Here is a 17638-nt window from a genome sequence, read left to right on the forward strand (position 1 = left end):
AACATTGGCTGCATATTAAAACCATCCAACAAAGAAAAAATGTATAAAAAAATAAAATAAAATCACCCAACCAATTTGAAGGGAAAAAAATAAAAGATGCTATAGTCCCACCTGCTGATAATCTGATTTGACTGGAATAGCAGAGGCAAAGCAAAGATGGAAAAGATCCTCATGTGGTTCTATTGTGTTCTCAGGGTTTAAAACTTCTAATTCAATTGATTTGTAAAACTTAATATCAACTTTCAAGGCTTCAAGCCTAGTTAGGGTGTATGAGAATGGACTCACTCTTTTGTTATTGTTCATTCAGAGTCTCTCAGAATAAGGCGAGGTAGAAGAAAAGAAAATACTGTAAATAATAAAATTTTCCCACTCATTACTTAATTTGCATTACCTACCTATAACAAAGGTACCAAAAGACCTGTCTAAAGGATGAAATAAGCACAGTACAAATCAAAATAGAAATTGTAGACAGTGATTCCTTTAGTTTTAAATTTAACATGACAAATTTTCACAGGTGTTCATTCAAAAGAAGGCAAATCTACAATTTAACAAAAACGCCCACCTTTATGCACTGCATTGTTATGGGATTAATTATCCTGATTATGCCTCTAGATCCAGCCACAGCCAGCAAAGGATGGCTTGTATTGCTATCGTATGTCCATGCACAAGTGTAAAAGTTTTCATCTGCCTACAAATGCCAGTTAAGAAATATAATTTGTTTTTGAAAAGTAAATACGTACATAAACGATTATAATACATGGAAACCTCCAAAGACCTGCTAAAGTTTTTGACACAGAAGTTCTCACTATTCTATCACCAGATTTAAACAATGGAGATTTTTAGGTCCAAAACCTATACAAAATGATAGAACAAAACCAGTCCTTCCACTAAATTTTGATTACTATTTAGCTATTTGTATAACTCAACTCTGTGTTTGAAAGCAGCCAGACAATATGTAAAGGATGTGTATGGCTGTGTCCAAATAAAACTTTATTTACAAAACAGGTGGGTGGACCATTACCTAATAAAAAAAGCAAAAGCAAACAGATGGCCAGCCCCACGGGCTGTACTTTGCAGACTCTTGCTCTATCCCAATACTTCTATGTGCCTCTAATATTGACTTACTATTCATTTTTCCACTTTTTCCAATATGGCTATAGGTCACTTCTTGCCATATCATCTAGGGAAGACTGAAAAGTTTTTGTCTTTTTTTGTTTGCTAAGTTTTTCAAATGGATCTAGAAGAAAAATCTTATCACCAAGCTTTTCTATCTATCCCTTTGGGTTTTTAAGTCTTTTATTTTTATGAACCCATGTTTTGAAATATTTTATTTCCTAAACAGACTGGATATGTGTTTTTCCCTATAGGCTTTATTTGATCAAATACTTAGCATGATTTCCAGTCCTAGCTTCTAATCAACTCAAGTTCATCAATATAACTACTTTGAAATGATAAAATTCTAGGTAAGGTAAAAAAACAAAACAAAAAACAAAACAAAAAACAGGAGGTTTTAACTACTCTAATTTTCTATTACTGGATTTCCAATAAACATCTCCAGTCACCTGTACCATTCTCTCAGATCCATCCTACAATGGATTTCTAGGGACCAGGAAAACTAGATAACTAGAACCAGAAATCTCTTGGGTGATAGTGAAGGAATAGCACTGGTTAAGGTTAAGAAAGAACAATATAACTTTGGGGAACTAATTAATTTAGAAAAGTTTCGGTGAACTTATGAAAGTCAATTCCTTTTTAGCCAAAGATATTGAAAACTGAGGAAAGGATACATCAGCATCCACATAGGATTGCAATAGCCGGATTCTCCTTGTGAATGACATTCATATAAAGTAACCTAAGGAAAACAAAATACAGTAAATTTTATCTCAAATACAGAAACACATGCTTTTTAGCTTTTAAACATATTTTAGTCACAACTGTGTCTTTAAAATATTACAGAAACTATTGCTTTAAAATAGCTCCTTTAATTTGAGGAAGCCATTATAATATTTACAGTATTATGTAATTTCCAGAATATATTAAATAGTTAATACTAACTTGCTTATCAAGTTAATTTTGATTGAGAACAGAATAACTCTAAAAAACAGAAAACATTGTCAACAAATGTCACTCCAATAAATTCAATTAAAAAACACACAGAAAACAATATAGGTGTATAGATGTGTATGTGAAAACCATTTCCACCTTTGTGTCCTTCCATGCTATAACTTTTGGTACTTAGTAAGCATATGAAAGCCTTACCGTTAATGATAATCTGTGTTCCCTAAAATGTAACCATAATATTTTTGTTAGTAATGGCCAGGATGAATATCAAACTGGTGATAGTATTGACCACCAGGAAGTATGGGCCCTGGCACTCTGATTCTTTGACCCTCTGTCTTGTCAATCAATAATATCTGAGCTGTATTATAAAAACAGTACAGAAACAGGAGCCTCTGGTGGAGAATTTGTGCAAAACTACTAGTCAGTCTGCTGGCTCAGGTCCAATCATCCCATAAGTAAATTACCCTAGTTTCAGTGTACTTATGAAAGAAAATTTCTTTAGCCAAATATATTGAAAACTCAGGAAAGGATACATCAGCATCCACATAGGATTGTAATGACCAGATTTCAATATAAATTGTTATATTCTGCTAATTCCCCTTCCTCTTTTGATCTGAAGATTCCTTCTCGTTATGGTGGCCATTAGATAGTAAGAAACTGCATTAAAAATGCATTACAGACCCCTACCTGGTTTGGTTCAGTGGATAGAGCATCGGCCTACGGACTGAAGGGTCCCGGGTTCGATTCTGGCTAAGGGCACATACCCAGGTTGCAGGCTTGATCCCCAGTGGGGTGCATGCAGGAGGCAGCTGATCAATGATTCTCTATCATTGATTTTCTATCTCTCTCTCTCCCTTCCTCTCTAAAATCAATAAAAAAACATTTTTAAAAAATGCACCACAGACAATAGAAACTGTGTGCATTAAAAATCACGTTCCTTTATTTCTTTAAGAAGCTTATCACAATTACTTAAACATAAAATTTTATTTTACTCAACCTAAATAACTTATGGAACATTTTTCAGATTCACCCCATTTCCCCTCTTGAGTTGAAGGCAGAGGAAGTGGCTTGTATTTGTTGTCAACCCATATCCAATTAGTCTATTTCCTCCACCTTTCTTTTCTAAATACACCAATCTATTTCTATATTAGTCCTCCTAACTTCTACTATAGTATTAATGAATACCCAGAATGTTACCTAATAAAGACAGGAGAATAATTTTTCCTGAAGTGATTTCAATTTAATAGAAAAACTCCAGACTTTCTAGAAACCACTAGGGAATCTTCCTGTTCTCCATTTACTTAGAAGCAAATAGAATGAATGAATAAATCTTTATAATTCCCATGTTCAGCCCCTGGTTCAACTAAAACGTTAAATAATGGTTTATATCAAGCATGTCAAATTCGCAGCATGTGGCCTGCTGGCTGCGAGTTTGACATGCTTGGTTTACATTAAAAACGTGCCCAGCATGGTTTTTTCTCAGTTCAAGATATTCTTGGCTTCCTTAAATAAAAACACTTACTACAAATAATTAAAATACTTTCAGTAACTATTATACACTGGATCTATGCTTTGCCTTTATAAGAGGCGTTAATTACATTTATTTTTAAGAAATCAGAGACTTGCCCTAGCTGGTTTGGCTCAGTGAATAGAACATCAGCCTGTGGACTGAAGGGTCTCAGGTTCAATTCCAGTCAAGGGCACATGCCCAGATTGCAGACTTGATCTGGATCAATCAATGATTCTCTCTTATCATTGATGTTTCTATCTCTCTCTCCCTCTCCCTTCCTCTCTGAAATCAATAAAAATATATTTAAAAAGAGATTTCTTATCCAAATTAGAATGATAAACTGTTACAGTCACTTCCAAAGGAACGTCAATTCTTTCAATCACTCAAAACAGATCATTAAGACAAACTATAAACAGAAACCTGTTGTGTGCAATTTTGAGTAATATCATCATCATAATAAAAGGCTAATATGCAAATGGTCATCATGCCATAACGACCGATCAGCAGGGACCTGAGGCTGCATGGTGCCATGCTGGGGGACCTGAGGCCATGGCCCCCACCCCAGTGGGGCTTGACGGGGGACCTGAGGCTGCGCTCCCCACCTGGCAGGACTTGACGGGGGTGGGGCCAGCCGAGTCTGGGTCTCATGTGATTCAAGGCGCATGCACAGGTGGGTGGGGACTTGACTCTGGGTCCCTCGGCACACCCCAGACTCTGACAGGAGGGAGATTTTCATATACATTTTACTAATTTTCTTTCATCGCTGACACTTCTATTATAGAGAAAGGGCAAATAGCAATATTAAAGTATTTCCTCTAATTTATTCCCTTTCAATGTGCATGAATTTTGTGCACCGGGTCACTAGTATGAAATAAAGATGTATTTTCAGTCATGAATACTAGGTTTAATTAGACAACTTCTAGAATGCTTCATGTTCACACAAAGGAATAATAATGTCAAACTGGCTACACAAAATTTATCTCAAAATCATTACACTTATATTAATACCAGAATCTAATCATCAAACCAAATGCCAAACAGATCCTTAACTTACTCTGTTGCTTCCTACAGTTGCAAACACTAGTGGGTCTCCTTCTTTACTGTGCCAGTTAAACTGAACTCCAAACAATGGCTGATTATGATCTTCCTATAAAATAATCATGAAATAAGAAAAATTAATATATTTTAGAAATAAAAAAATTGTAGTAGACTGACCATCCTCCTTATAACTTTTTTTGAAAATGGAAGCCACTATTTTGAAATAGCACACATAAACTGACTTTTGACTCTAAAAAGATATCTACTTGTCCAGTTTTCACATTTTAAAATATTAGTATATGGCAAAGTTTTATGACAACCAAAGACTTAAATCAGAAGTTAGGTAACAAGCACTTACTTATGAAAATACTTTTATATTTATTTGCCTTCTATGTTCTCACACCCAACCATATTTTTCTGAATCAAAACAAAACTGGGTAATTATGGCAGATGCATTCATTTCTCAGGACATAAGGACAAAATTTATTTTTCTGCAATTGGAAACTAACAAATGACCTAAGTAAGAGTGGCTTAACACTAGCTAAACTTTATTAGGTTTAATTTTTCCCTTGTAAACTGAAGCACACCAGACTCCACTCAAATCACTGTTTTCTATTAGTGCTATAGAGACAATTTTAAATAACCTTGAATTTAGGTCCTGAAAGAAAAACAGCCCAAGTTTTGTAATAAACAAGTATGGTAATTGAACAATAGGGGACAGGGAAAGCCATGGACTATACCTTTAGTTGCTAGTAGGCTGGCTATAAGGATGTATATAAAAAACAAGTGTTCACAAAGTTATTCTCAGGATTTTACTGGCAATCTCTTGGCATTTAACATTAATTTTCATATTCACTTCAAAGGACTGTTTTCACTTTTAAAGTCAAACAACTTTTATTTTTCAACCTTAAAAAGCCATAGACTTAATGCTTTGAAATATTTAATCGAAATATTTAACTGACAGTTAAAACAACCTTCTAGACATACTATCTAAAAATAGGTTGATATAACTGAATATTAATATGAAACTAATGGGCACTTTCCCTTTTTAAAAAATATTTGGCTCAATGGATAGAGCGTCAGCCTGAGGACTGAAAGGTCCCAGGTTCGATTCCAGCCAAGGGCACATGCCTGGGTTGTGGGCTCGATCCCCAGTAGGGGGCGTGCAAGAGGCAGCCAATCAATGATTCTCTCTCATCATTGATGTTTCTCTCTCTCTCTCCCCCTTCCTCTCTAAAACCAATAAAATATATTTAAAAAATAAAAAATATATAACCAAGATTAATCTCTCTCTTTTAAGAGTATAATTTGACATACACTGAACAAAGAATTTTGCTACAGACAGAAAAATAATTTCCACATAGCCATAGTCGCTTATGCTTTCTGAAGACTTTACCTGAAATACATATTTAGAAAAGATTCTTTCATTCATGTATAAGACAAGGTAATGCATATTTCTGCTCAGTGAAGGAAAACACCCCCAAATTTAAACCAATAATGAATACATGTAAAGAAAAATATCTTAAATTCCACTACTCCCTTTTATAAATAAAAATACGATTGAGGAAGTAGTCATTTAAATAACCTCAACCACTTGTTTTCTACATAATCAAAAATTTTTTAATTTATACCCCTTTCTATGAAAACAGTCACAAACAAAACAGATAAAAGTTAAATTTTTTTAAACTGCAGAAACTAAGGCATGTGTTTCAATTTATGCTGGCTCAGTTTTAAATCACATTCAGTTCTTTTTAGGAATAGGTACCTGAAATAGCATGTACTTTTAAGTTTTATCAAAATACATTTTCCAAAACCTTTTTTTAAAAAATATAAACAATAAAGAAAAACTAGCCTGCAGTACTAGCCTATAGTACACTCTTCCATTTAAGACAAAACAAAAAGCTAGCCTGCAGTACTAGCCTATAGTACACTCTTCCATTTAAGACAAAACAAAAAGCTAAATGGAAGTAGAGTGAATTATAATAACTATGCAGTCTATGCTATAAAAACAAAATTTCAAAAAGTACTGTAATTTAATTTTGCAGCTTAGCATTCAACTAACAGGATTTGTCTTTCTGCACGTACCTTGAGACTATTTACACATTTGAAAGAATATTTGCACTTCTTTGACTTCCATTTTCCCTTCCCCCAGCTTTTCCTTCCAGGTGCATTTGGTGTATTTGTAGGTGTATCGGGGCGTTCAGTGTTTGTTCCACTTTCTATACTGACAGCATCATCCTGTAAGCAGTAAGTTAGAAAAAATTACATAAAACAGTAATACGGTACTTAGGCAGCAAATGACTTTTTACTGGACAGCTACTGAATGACCTAAAAGAAATAATAAATTCTGTAAGTAATGGAACATTTTATTCCTATCTCCAAAGGATAAAAAGCAAACCTGCTACACATTAGAACTTGTGGATATTTGATATTTCAGCAAAAATAAGCAAAAAAAGCTAATCAGAAAAACAGTACTAATGCTGCCTTTAAATAACAACACAATGGTCTCCACAGAAGGTACTGTTAGATAAGAAGTGTAAGAGAGACTAAGTAGCAAATAAAAAATAAAAATAGAAAGAGAACTAAATTTAAAAGTAAATAAACAAACAAAAAGAGAGCCTAAGTAGTGTTTTGCATGTTAGGGTTGCTGAAATTCACACCCAAATCTCTGACTCCTAAATCTGACTTAACGCCCTAGCCCAAGCATGTCAAACTCGCGGCCCATGGCCTATATACCTCGTTTATTTGGCCCGTGTTAGCCTTTGAATTTGACATGCTTGCCATAGCTGGTTTGGCTCAGTGGATAGAAAGTCAGCTCTCAGGCCGAAAAGTCCTGGGTTCGATTTCCGTCAAGGGCATGTACCTAGGTTGCAGGTTCGATCCCTGGCCCTGATCAGGGCGTGTGTGGGAGGCAATCAATGTGTCTCTCTTACATGGATGTGCCTCTCTGTCTCTCCCCATCCCTGCCAGTCTCTAAAAGAAGTCCTACATATTCTGTACAACTGAAATTTGACTCATAGCTCTAAAATAATGATACTCATAAATTTTGGGTGGGGCAAAGTAGGTTTACAGTTGTTCATATGGAAAATAATATAACTAATAAATATAATAAACTGTTCCATTAACTCACAACTCTTGCCCCACCCTGTATGTTAGAGCTCCAGATACTCTATAAAGTAAATCCCTTCCAAAGTAGAAATGGCAGCAGAAAACCTTGAAAGTTCACCTAATTTTTATCTAATCTCCAGTCCACAAGATACATTGATGGCCCTCTAATCTCAGAAGAGGATTTCACCTCCTTTGATTACATATTACAATGTATTCTTAGAAATAGAGATTTATTTAAATCTGTAACATTAGGGCAGTGGTTAACTACATTCTAGAGAAAGCCTTTTTTCTTGGAGTGCCTGTTAACATCTATGAGAATGCAGTCCAGGAATCACTGCCTTAGGGGCTGTTTCTAAGTTACTGCTTCCTAAAGCTAGCTTTATATTATAAAGGTTAAACTTAACTAGAAGAACAAAAAGTATATTAAAAATTCACTTAATGGGGGGGGAGGGAAGATGGGAGTGGGCTGGAAGAGGTTAATAGGGGAAAAAGGAGAATCTATGTCATACTTTCAACTATAAAGATTTATAAATTTTAAAAAAGTAGTTTTGGGGGGTGGCTTTCAAAGCTGTAAATGGTTCCTGCCAAAATGACATGCTTAAAAAAACTTGAATTGTAACTTAATGTAATGTAAACATAATCTGCCTTTAAAAAGATATAAAAATGTAAAATTTTAAAGTTCAGTTCCTAGGCTGAAATCACTGTTTTTCTCTTTCCCAATTTCTCCCCACCTCCCAGTGTATTTAAACAGTCAAAATCTAGTGTAGAAAACAATTTTGGGTTTCAATGGAAAACTATGCATTATCTTTAGTACACTCTTCCATGGTATCAGATTATAGCCCTCCTAGTTGCCTTTGACCAACCCTTACATCTCTTTTTCAAGTTGTAGATAACTAACTAGTAGTGCAAATTCTGTCTCTAAAGGCAGAAGTTCAAAATGTCTTCCCTTACACTCTGAAAAAAAGTGTTTGACCCCATTTGCAATTTCACCTCAACATTCCTTTAGTCCTTATTAATTTGTACTGTTTGATTTGCCCAGTTCCCTCACATGAGTAAAATAAAATTTTAACATGTATTCACTTACCTTTTTCTAAAAATTATCTTTTAACCCTAGAGAAGTAAAATAATAAAACTATTACATATATTATTCGCCAGCTTCTTTACATTCTAATCCAGAAGCCAACTGGGGGTAGGGAAGGTAGGAGTGGGTAAAGGGGGAATAAATGGTGATGGAAAGAGACTTGACTTAGGGTGCACACAATATACAGATAATGCATTATAGAACTATACCCCTGAAACCTATTTAGTTTTATTAACCAATGTCACTCCAATAAATTAAATTAAACAACAAGAAGCCATACAAAACATCCTATCTAGTAAAGAGAGAATATGCTAATTGACCATCACTCCATCACAAAGATGGCTGCACCCACAGCTGAGGCCAAGTTCCCATAAGGAGCCTTAACGAGCAATCAGCAGGGACCTGAGGCTACGCCCTCCCCCGCCGCTGTGAGGCTTGACAGGGGACCTCAGGCCGTGTCCCCCACCCGGTAGGGCTGACAGGGGACCTCAAGGTGCGCTTCCCGTCCTGGTGCTGGGCTAGGGGACCTCAGGCTGCGCCCCCACCAGGTGGGGCTTGACGGGGGACCTCCAGTGCTGGGTCGGGGGAACTCAGGCTGCGCCCCTGCCCAGCGGGGCTTGACAGGGACCTGAGGCTGCGCCCCCCCTCCCAGTGCTGGGCTGGGGGACTTCAGGCTACGCCCCCCTGCCAGGCAGGGCTTGACAAGGGTGGGACTGGCTGGGTCTGGGTCTCACACGATTTTGAGGTGCATGTGGGTGGGCGGGGACTTGACTCTGGGTCCCGTGGTGAGCCCCAAACTCTGACAGGAGGAAGGTTTTCATATACATTTTACTAATTTTCTTTCATCTCTGACACTTCTATTATAGAGAAATGGCAAATAGCAATATTAAATTATTTCCTCTAATTAATCCCCTTTTAATGTGCACGAATTTCGTGCACCTGGTCACTAGTTGTTAATAATAGGGCACAGCCCTGACAGATTTGGCTCAGTGGATAGAGCATCGGCCTGGGAACTGAAGGATCCCAGGTTCAATTATAGTTAAGGGCATGTACCTTGGTTGCAGGCAGCAGCTTATCAATGTTTCTTTATCAGGTGTGTTTCTAACGCCCTAACCCTCTCCCTTCCTCTCTGTAAAATCAATAAAAATATATTTGAAAATAATAATAATAATAGGGCACATTGCATCCTTTTCTACCTTCCTCCCTCCTCCCCCAGCTTTTTAGTTTAATACTAGAAGCCTGGTGCACGACATTCATGCCCTGGGGGTGGGGGTGGGGGTGGGGGGCGGGTGTTCCTCAGCCTGGCCTGTGCCCTTTGGCAGGCTGGGAGCTCTCGGGGGATGTCTGACTGACATCCTTAGCACTGCTGCAGAGGCGGGAGAGGCTCCTGCCACCACCACCGCTGCGCTCGCCAGCTGTCAGTACGGCTTGTGGCCAAGCGGTGCTCCCCCTCTGGGAGCGCAATGACCACCAGGGGGCAGCTCCTGCATTGAACGTCTGCCCCCCTGTTGGTCAGTGTGCATCATAGCGACCAGTTGTGCCTGATCACCCCTAACTACCCTGCCTGCCCCCAAGTGCCCTCCCCGCCAGCCTGCTCGCCCCCAACTGCCCTCCCCCCCGCCAGCCTGGTCGCTCCCAACGTCACCCCCAACTGCCCCCCCTGACAGCCTGGTCACCCCCAACTGCCCCCTCCCCCGCCGACCTGGTTGCCCCACACAGCCTGCTGTTCAGTTGTTTGATCCTCCCTCACTAACCCCCCTGCCAGCCTTGTCGCCCCACGCAGCCTGCTGTTTGGTTGTTACTGTTACTGTGATGGTGTCCCAGACAATTTGCATATTCCTCTATTATTAGCATAGGTACCAAAACCAGTAACACATTTCTTCCCCTAACATCTTTTAAAAAATATTTTCATTGGTTTTTAGAGAGGAAGATAAGAGAAACATCGATGTGAGAGCACAACATTAATCAGCTGCCTCCTGCACACCCTCTATTGTGTCACCCTAATAAATTCAATTTAAAAAAAAGGAAATGAGAAATTACAGCAAAGGCAGATATTATGATAAGTGAAATAAGTCGGGCAGAAAAAGCTATGAACTATATGATTTCATTCATATGTGGGATATAAAACTGAAACTCATGGACACAAAGAGCAGTGTGGTGGTTGACAGAGGGAAGATGTGGAGGTGTGTGGGGGGGTGAAGGGGACCTAATATATGGTGACAGAAGATGATTTGGCTTTGGGTGATGGGCACACAGTACAACATCCAGACCTTTTAACATAAATCCACACATGAAACCTATATGATCCTATTAACCAATGTCACTCTAATAAATTAAAAGAATGCTAACAGTATTCGTGACAAATGTTAGTGTTTTGATTCTATTTATTTATAAGTAAAAATAAAATACTTTATTAAAGCAAATCTCAAAAATATTTTATAACATAAGTTTATGATTATGTTTATAATCTTTTCACTGTATCTTACACATTTAAAAATGTTATTCTACCAGGAGGTCACAGTTCGATTCTAGTCAGGGCACATGCCCAGGTTGTGGGCTCGATCCCCAGTGGGGGGCAAGCAGGAGGCAGCAGATTGATGCTTCTTTCTCATCACTGATGTTTCTATCTCTCTCTTCCTCTCCCTAAAATCAATAAAAACATATACATATAAATGTATACATATATAAAGTCTTCAGATGGAGGAACCAAAACAAAGGCTTCATCCAATCATTTGGTTGTGAACAGTTTTCTAATGCATCAAATATATTCCCTAAGAGTCTGCAAAAAGAAAATAAGCTTTCAATTTATTTGGCGCCCTGAAAGTTTCCTCACTCTAAATAAATTTCTATTTTCATTACATTTCTGCCTGATTATTTAGTATGTGGAAGGTCAGAAACGTAAGTTTATACTATGTGATCACAAAATTAGTAATAGTAATTAAATAAATTTGAATAGTACTTATTATAAGGCAGGCATTCTTATTTAAAAAATTTTTAATTCTCACCCAAGGGTATTTTTCCATTGATTATTAGACAGAGTGGAAGAGAGAGGGAAAGGGACAGAAATATTGATATGAAAGAAACACATCGAGTGGTTGCCTCCTGCACGCCCCAATCAGGCCAGAGAGGAGCCTGCAACGGAGGTACTTGCCCTTGCCAGGAATCAAACCTGGGACCCTTCAGTCTGCAAGGGACCCTTATCCACTGAGCCAAACCAGCTAGAGCAGAGACAGGCATTCTTGCAAGCACTTCACCTGTACTACTTCACTTAATCCTTACAAATGCCCCTCGAGGTAAATGCCATTATTATCTCCATTTGTAAGATAAGAAACTGAGGCAACTATGTCAAGTTATCTTGCCTTGCTCAAGGTCAAGCAACCAGTAAGTAGCAGAGGGAAAATTTTAACCTAACATTTGGATCTTGTCTGTGCTCTTATTACTAACCTAATCTGTCCAAAGAAATTTAAGAGAAGGCAAAAGAAAACAGGCTCCAAGGACTGGAATGAAAAAGTAAAAAATGCTCCTTTTAGAGTAACTTTCAACACCTAAGCTTTCCAGAAATTTCAAGTCCGAATCCCACAAACTGGCAATCCCCTAAAAATCTTTCTTCTACCTACAACGAAGAAAGAGTTCTTTTCCCATCTCTTCAGTGAAAATTTTGGTCATGACACCATGTCATTCATATAATATATAGCTTCGATCAGTAATGTAGTGATGTAGAATTTAAGAAATGGGTGTACAAGATGTCATTTATTCCTAAAACTGGCCAAATGAGAAAATGAAGAACTTATACCACACTCCTATAACACTTTACAAATTTTAAAAAGATAGCCGGATGTTATTGCCATATATTATGAAAAGGGGCTCACATTTTGTAGTATTATCTTTATATTAATTTGTCAAGACATTTTGCAGAACTTACTGGACATATTAAAACGTGAAACTGAAGAGTAATGTCAATTCGGTTATTACTGGCATCTCACCTAAACACAGATGGGACTAGACGATTATCATGATCCAATTCGGTTTTGCTGTTGTTTTTTATAAATCTAATTCGCAAAATCAAACACTGCGAGGCCATGAAGCCCACACCTTAAAGACAGCTTCCTATGCCACTGTGACCTACAATCTTCCAGATGGTCCCCTTTATCTTAGTAACTTTCGAAAGAGGAACCGTCCCTTCCCATTCCTTCCTCATGGGTGGTTTTCCCCTCCAAGTCAGAAGACGACCCTCTCAATTGGGCTCCTCCTTAAGAAAAGCTGACTGACCTCATCTCCACGGACAGGACAGGAGCAGGCACAAAATCTCCTTTTAAGAGAGTCGCCGAAACCCCTTAAGATCTACTCTTCCCTTCCAGCTGTCCGTAAGGGTCTAGGAGTGACACGGTCCCTAATTCCTTTAAAAGAGTCCCTAACACGCTGGGTTCTCCCTCCAACTTTCCCAGAGTAATCTCTAACTTGCCTTTTAAACAACTGGAATCTCAGCTCTTGCACTCTCCCCAAGTGCCCCCAAGGCCCAAACACACCGCGTCCACGCAAAAGAATCAGAGCCGACCCTCCGCTCCCCGCGGCTCTCCCAGACCACGCTCCGCCGAGTTTCTGCTGGCTCTCGGCCCCACATCTAAACCCCAGCGACAAGTTCGATTCTCTCTTCCACGCCCGCGTTTTCCTGAGTAGAGTGACACCTCGCCCTCCCCCCCACAGCCGCCCGGCCGCCCCCGCTCCCAGTTTAAAAAGACTTTAAAACTTTCACTAGAGTCCCGTCCGAACGACTCAAGGCCCCACTCACATTCTCGTCTCCAGAGAGGTCTGGGTTGCTGTTCTCGTCGCTGCTCAGCTTCTGCTTCTTGGCCGCAGGCATGTCTGTTCCCGCCGGGGCTGTCGACACTTCCCTCTCGGACATATTCCTCCGCCTCCCTCCAGGTTCCTGCCGCCTAGGGCGGGGCCTCCGCCACACCGCCGTCAAGCAAGCCCGGCCGGAGCCTGCCGCAAAGTTGCCACTGCCGCCGCCACCTCCACCGCTTCCCCCACTGTCGCAAACCGCGCCCAGCCGCCGAGGCGGGCGTGCGTGCGACCCCGCCACACTGCTGAAAAAGGGGCGCGCGCGCGCCCTCCCGCGCGGCTTCTGGGCTCCTTCTCTTTCCCCACTCCCGTCTTGCCCTTTTCCCGCCGCCCTCCGGGCAATTTCCACGGAGAGGTGTGCTCCTTTGGTTTTCGAGGGCAGTATTTCGTACTTCCCCCTTCCCTACCACCGCTTTGAAATAGGAGAGGCGGAACTCAAAGGGATGCTCCCGCACCCCCTTCCTCCTTCCAAAGACGTTTCAGTCGCAATTGGCCCAATTCTTCGGTCTCCGACCCGCTGCAAGGACTCGAAAGTCTAGGGAATGGACTAGACCACCAGTGTCCCAGGGGACAGGGAAGATACGAGAAGTAACCTCTTGCGTTAGCACTGTAGGCCAAATGTTCATAATTTTGAACTCGGAAAATAAGGCTCTCAAATTATTCACGATATTTTTCACAATTAAATTTTTGGTTAAGAATAGGAATTTAAAAACTGTAGACTGCTTTCCACTTGACTCCCCCATCTAGCAAATGGAAGTTACCGGCTAAGAAGGACGCATGCGTCTGGGCGTATTCTCGCGCTGGGACGTCCGGACCCGCCTCTTTCAAGCCCCACCTCTTCGAAGTCTTGTTTGCTGAACCAGGTAGTCCTCATTGGGTTTCCGTAGCTCGATGTGGGTATCAAAGCGCTACCAAATCATAGTTTTTGGATGCGTGCTAAATTCTTGATGAATATTTATTGTAATTAATGGTTATCCTCACCCAATTGGTACCAATATTGGATCAGAGTGAAGTAGGGATAAAAATTGTAATGATTTTAGACCCCCAATGACTTAGAGTCCAGAGTGTTCTTTCTGTTAAAGAATCATCCAGGCCCTGAACAACGCCAAGGCTCCAAAACCAATGGTTATCTCCAACTGCGTGTGAGACAGTCGTAAAGGATGGACAGTCTTTTTTGGCACACCAGATAACAAATTGTAGGGGAAGGCAGCAAAACTGTTATACATCACCAAAATGTTTATCCCTGTAAATGTTACCATATCTAGGTGCTTGGCAAATGCCAAATACATTGGTGAGGCTGGTGATTTTGTTACATGGGTCATTAAGACACAAAAACGAATGAGCAGCAGGAAAAGGAAAGTGATGACAGCCGCGCGCGCGCGCGCGCGCACACACACACACACACACACACACACACACACACACACATTCTTTGTAGAACTTAGTTATCACTCCTTGGTTTGGGGAGCCTCATTGTCTTCATATGTAAAGTGAGATAGGAAGGGACCTAAAATTTCTTGAGCTACTTGATATATACATATTTTTTCTCTCTTAGACCTCTTTACATCACCAGTGAATAACCGATATAGAGTGCCCCATCCATAAAATTCTAGTGAATAGAATTCCTTTTGCATAATGCCTTAACAGTGAATATCATTATCTCTGTCTGTTTCATTATCAGCAGGTTGCAAGTCACTCTTTTGGAGTTAAGGAGAAAACTCAGTTGATAATGAGAAAAGGAAGGTAAAGCAAAGACGGGTAGAATAAGAGTTTTTTTTGCAGTGAAGACTCAAGAAAATTATGGGAGCTGTTTCAGCAGCACATGTATTAAAATTGGAATAATACAGAGAAGATTAGCAGAGCCCTGGGCAAGGATGACATGCAAATCTGTGAAGTGTTCCATTTTTTTTTTTTAATAAGAAAAAGAAGAAAGCTGAAAAAAAAATTAAAGTTCAGGTACTAATAATATTAATTGCAGTTTTTTGTTGAACTCTTCTAATGTGCCAGGCACTGCTAAGCACTCTTCAGTTGATGACAGAGAGATGAGACTAGTATGGCATCAGTCACTGAGGAAATAAGATGTGCTTTGGCGTGACATTTACATGGGCAGAGATAAACATATTCCCCCTTTTTTTTAATCCTCACCTGAGAATATTTTTCCATTGATTTTTAGAGAGAGTGGAAGAGAGAGAGAAAGACAGAGGGAAATATCGATGTGAAAGAAACACATCAGTTGGTTGCCTCCTGTACGCAGGTCCCGGGCCAGGGAAGAGCTGCAACAGAGGTACAAGCCCTTGATCAGAATCGAACCTGCAACCCTTTGGTGTGAAGCCCAAGGGGTTTCACACCAAACCAGCTAGGGCTCCCCTTTTCTATTGAAAAGTATAATGGTGAATATAGCTCTACAAATACAGGATAGTCAACTAAAGTATTTCCAAACCAAATTAATCTACATGTCTCAGATCAGTGGGAGGTGGGAAGTAGGAATCAACTACTAGTCATAAAATTAGAAAAGTGCTGAACATTTGGTTAAAAGACACATCAAAGTATAATGCCTTTCAGCGTGCATGTTAATCCTAACAAAGCGAAAATATTTTTTAAAGACTTATTAAAACTCAGAGGGATATTTAAAATATTTTCTGGTGAGTCAGGGATAATAAATAGATATTAGTTAATAATGCTAAAATTTATTATTCTGGCACTTGTTAAAACAATAAGGAATTGTATTCAAGGCTATGATAATAAATGTCAAGACTTGTAGTAGTAGATAGGGCTAAACTCTGAAAGTAGCAAGGACAGGAGGAGATTTGTAATCAAGGAGCAGAATGGAAGTGAAGGAGTTCAGGACATACCATCCACAATATGCTGCTTTGGAATGTTGATTGTTTTGAGCTCAAAGCACTTGAAAAACAGGTTTTCTATGAACTCCCCTTATCTGCTTAAATACAGGTCCTCCATGCCCATCCAGCGGGACTCAGTGGTTGAGCATTGGTCTATGAATAGGAGGTTAATGACGCAGTGCTTGAGTGTCAACCTATGAACCAGGAGGTCAGGTTTCAATTCCCGATCAGGGCACATGCCCAGGTTGCAGGCTTGATCCCCAGTGTGGGGTATGCAGAAGGCAGCTGATTAGTGATTCTCTCTCATCATTGATATTTCTATCTCTCTCTTCCTCTCTGAAATCAATAAAAAATAAAAAAACAAAAAAACAGATCCTCCAAAGGGAACTCATCTGTTATAAATCCCCTTTTCAGGAGTTTCATCAACCAGGGAAGACTGATTCTTACCACAGGAGAGGAGATAGAAGTCCATACCACACTCAAAATTTGTCACAAACTATTATATCTCCCATCTATTTTAAAGGCCCATTTATCTTTCCAAAATATCTTTTACTCTCCCCTATATGGATATTTTTTCCTTGATTTTTAGAGAGAGTGGAAGGGAGGGAGAGGAAGAGAGAGGGAGAAGCATTGATGTGAGAGAGACACTTCAATTGGTTGCCTCCCAAACACTCCCCAACTGGGGCTGGGGATCGAACCTGCAACCCAGGTACCTACCCTTGACCAGGAATTGAACCTGAGACCCTTCGGTGCGTGAGCTGATGCTCTAACCACTGAACATACCAGTCAGGGCTCTTTTTTTTTTTTCTTTTTTAAAAATAGATTTTTAGAGAAAGAGTGAGAGAACCATCTATTTCTGTTTTCCACTTATTTATGATTAATTGGTTGCTTCTTGTATATGCCCTGGCTGGTGATTGAACCCACAGCCTTGGCATATTGGGACAGTGCTCTAACCAACTGAGCTACCCAGCCAGGTGTTTTTTTTTTCCTGTGGTGCGGTATTTCTTCCTTTTCCTCGTCCCGCACGGAAAGGGAGAAAGACAGGTTCCTGAGGGGAAGGAGCTGGGGGTTAAGAAGTTAGAGAAAGAAAGAGACATGAGACAGAAATAGATTCAAGCTGGGTGCCGGGTGGCTTCCTGTCTTCTGATAGAGAGACAG

The 17638-nt window shown here is 39.8% G+C and overlaps 1 protein-coding gene across 1 annotated transcript in view; it reads right to left on the bottom strand.

The window, feature by feature from the left end:
- Nucleotides 1-14148, bottom strand: part of EED (embryonic ectoderm development) — a 35914-nt gene extending 21766 nt beyond the window's left edge. The window contains 7 exon segments of the mRNA XM_080640619.1: nucleotides 419-422; nucleotides 563-688; nucleotides 1788-1819; nucleotides 1822-1852; nucleotides 4626-4718; nucleotides 6695-6847; nucleotides 13588-14148. Coding sequence (XP_080496745.1) covers nucleotides 419-422; nucleotides 563-688; nucleotides 1788-1819; nucleotides 1822-1852; nucleotides 4626-4718; nucleotides 6695-6847; nucleotides 13588-13701 — 553 coding nt within the window. The 5' untranslated portion in view covers nucleotides 13702-14148.
- Between the last annotated feature and the right edge of the window lie 3490 nt (nucleotides 14149-17638).

The sequence above is a fragment of the Plecotus auritus genome, assembly GCF_963455305.1.
Source record: "Plecotus auritus genome assembly, chromosome: 9".
Classification (NCBI taxonomy): Eukaryota; Metazoa; Chordata; class Mammalia; order Chiroptera; family Vespertilionidae; genus Plecotus; species Plecotus auritus.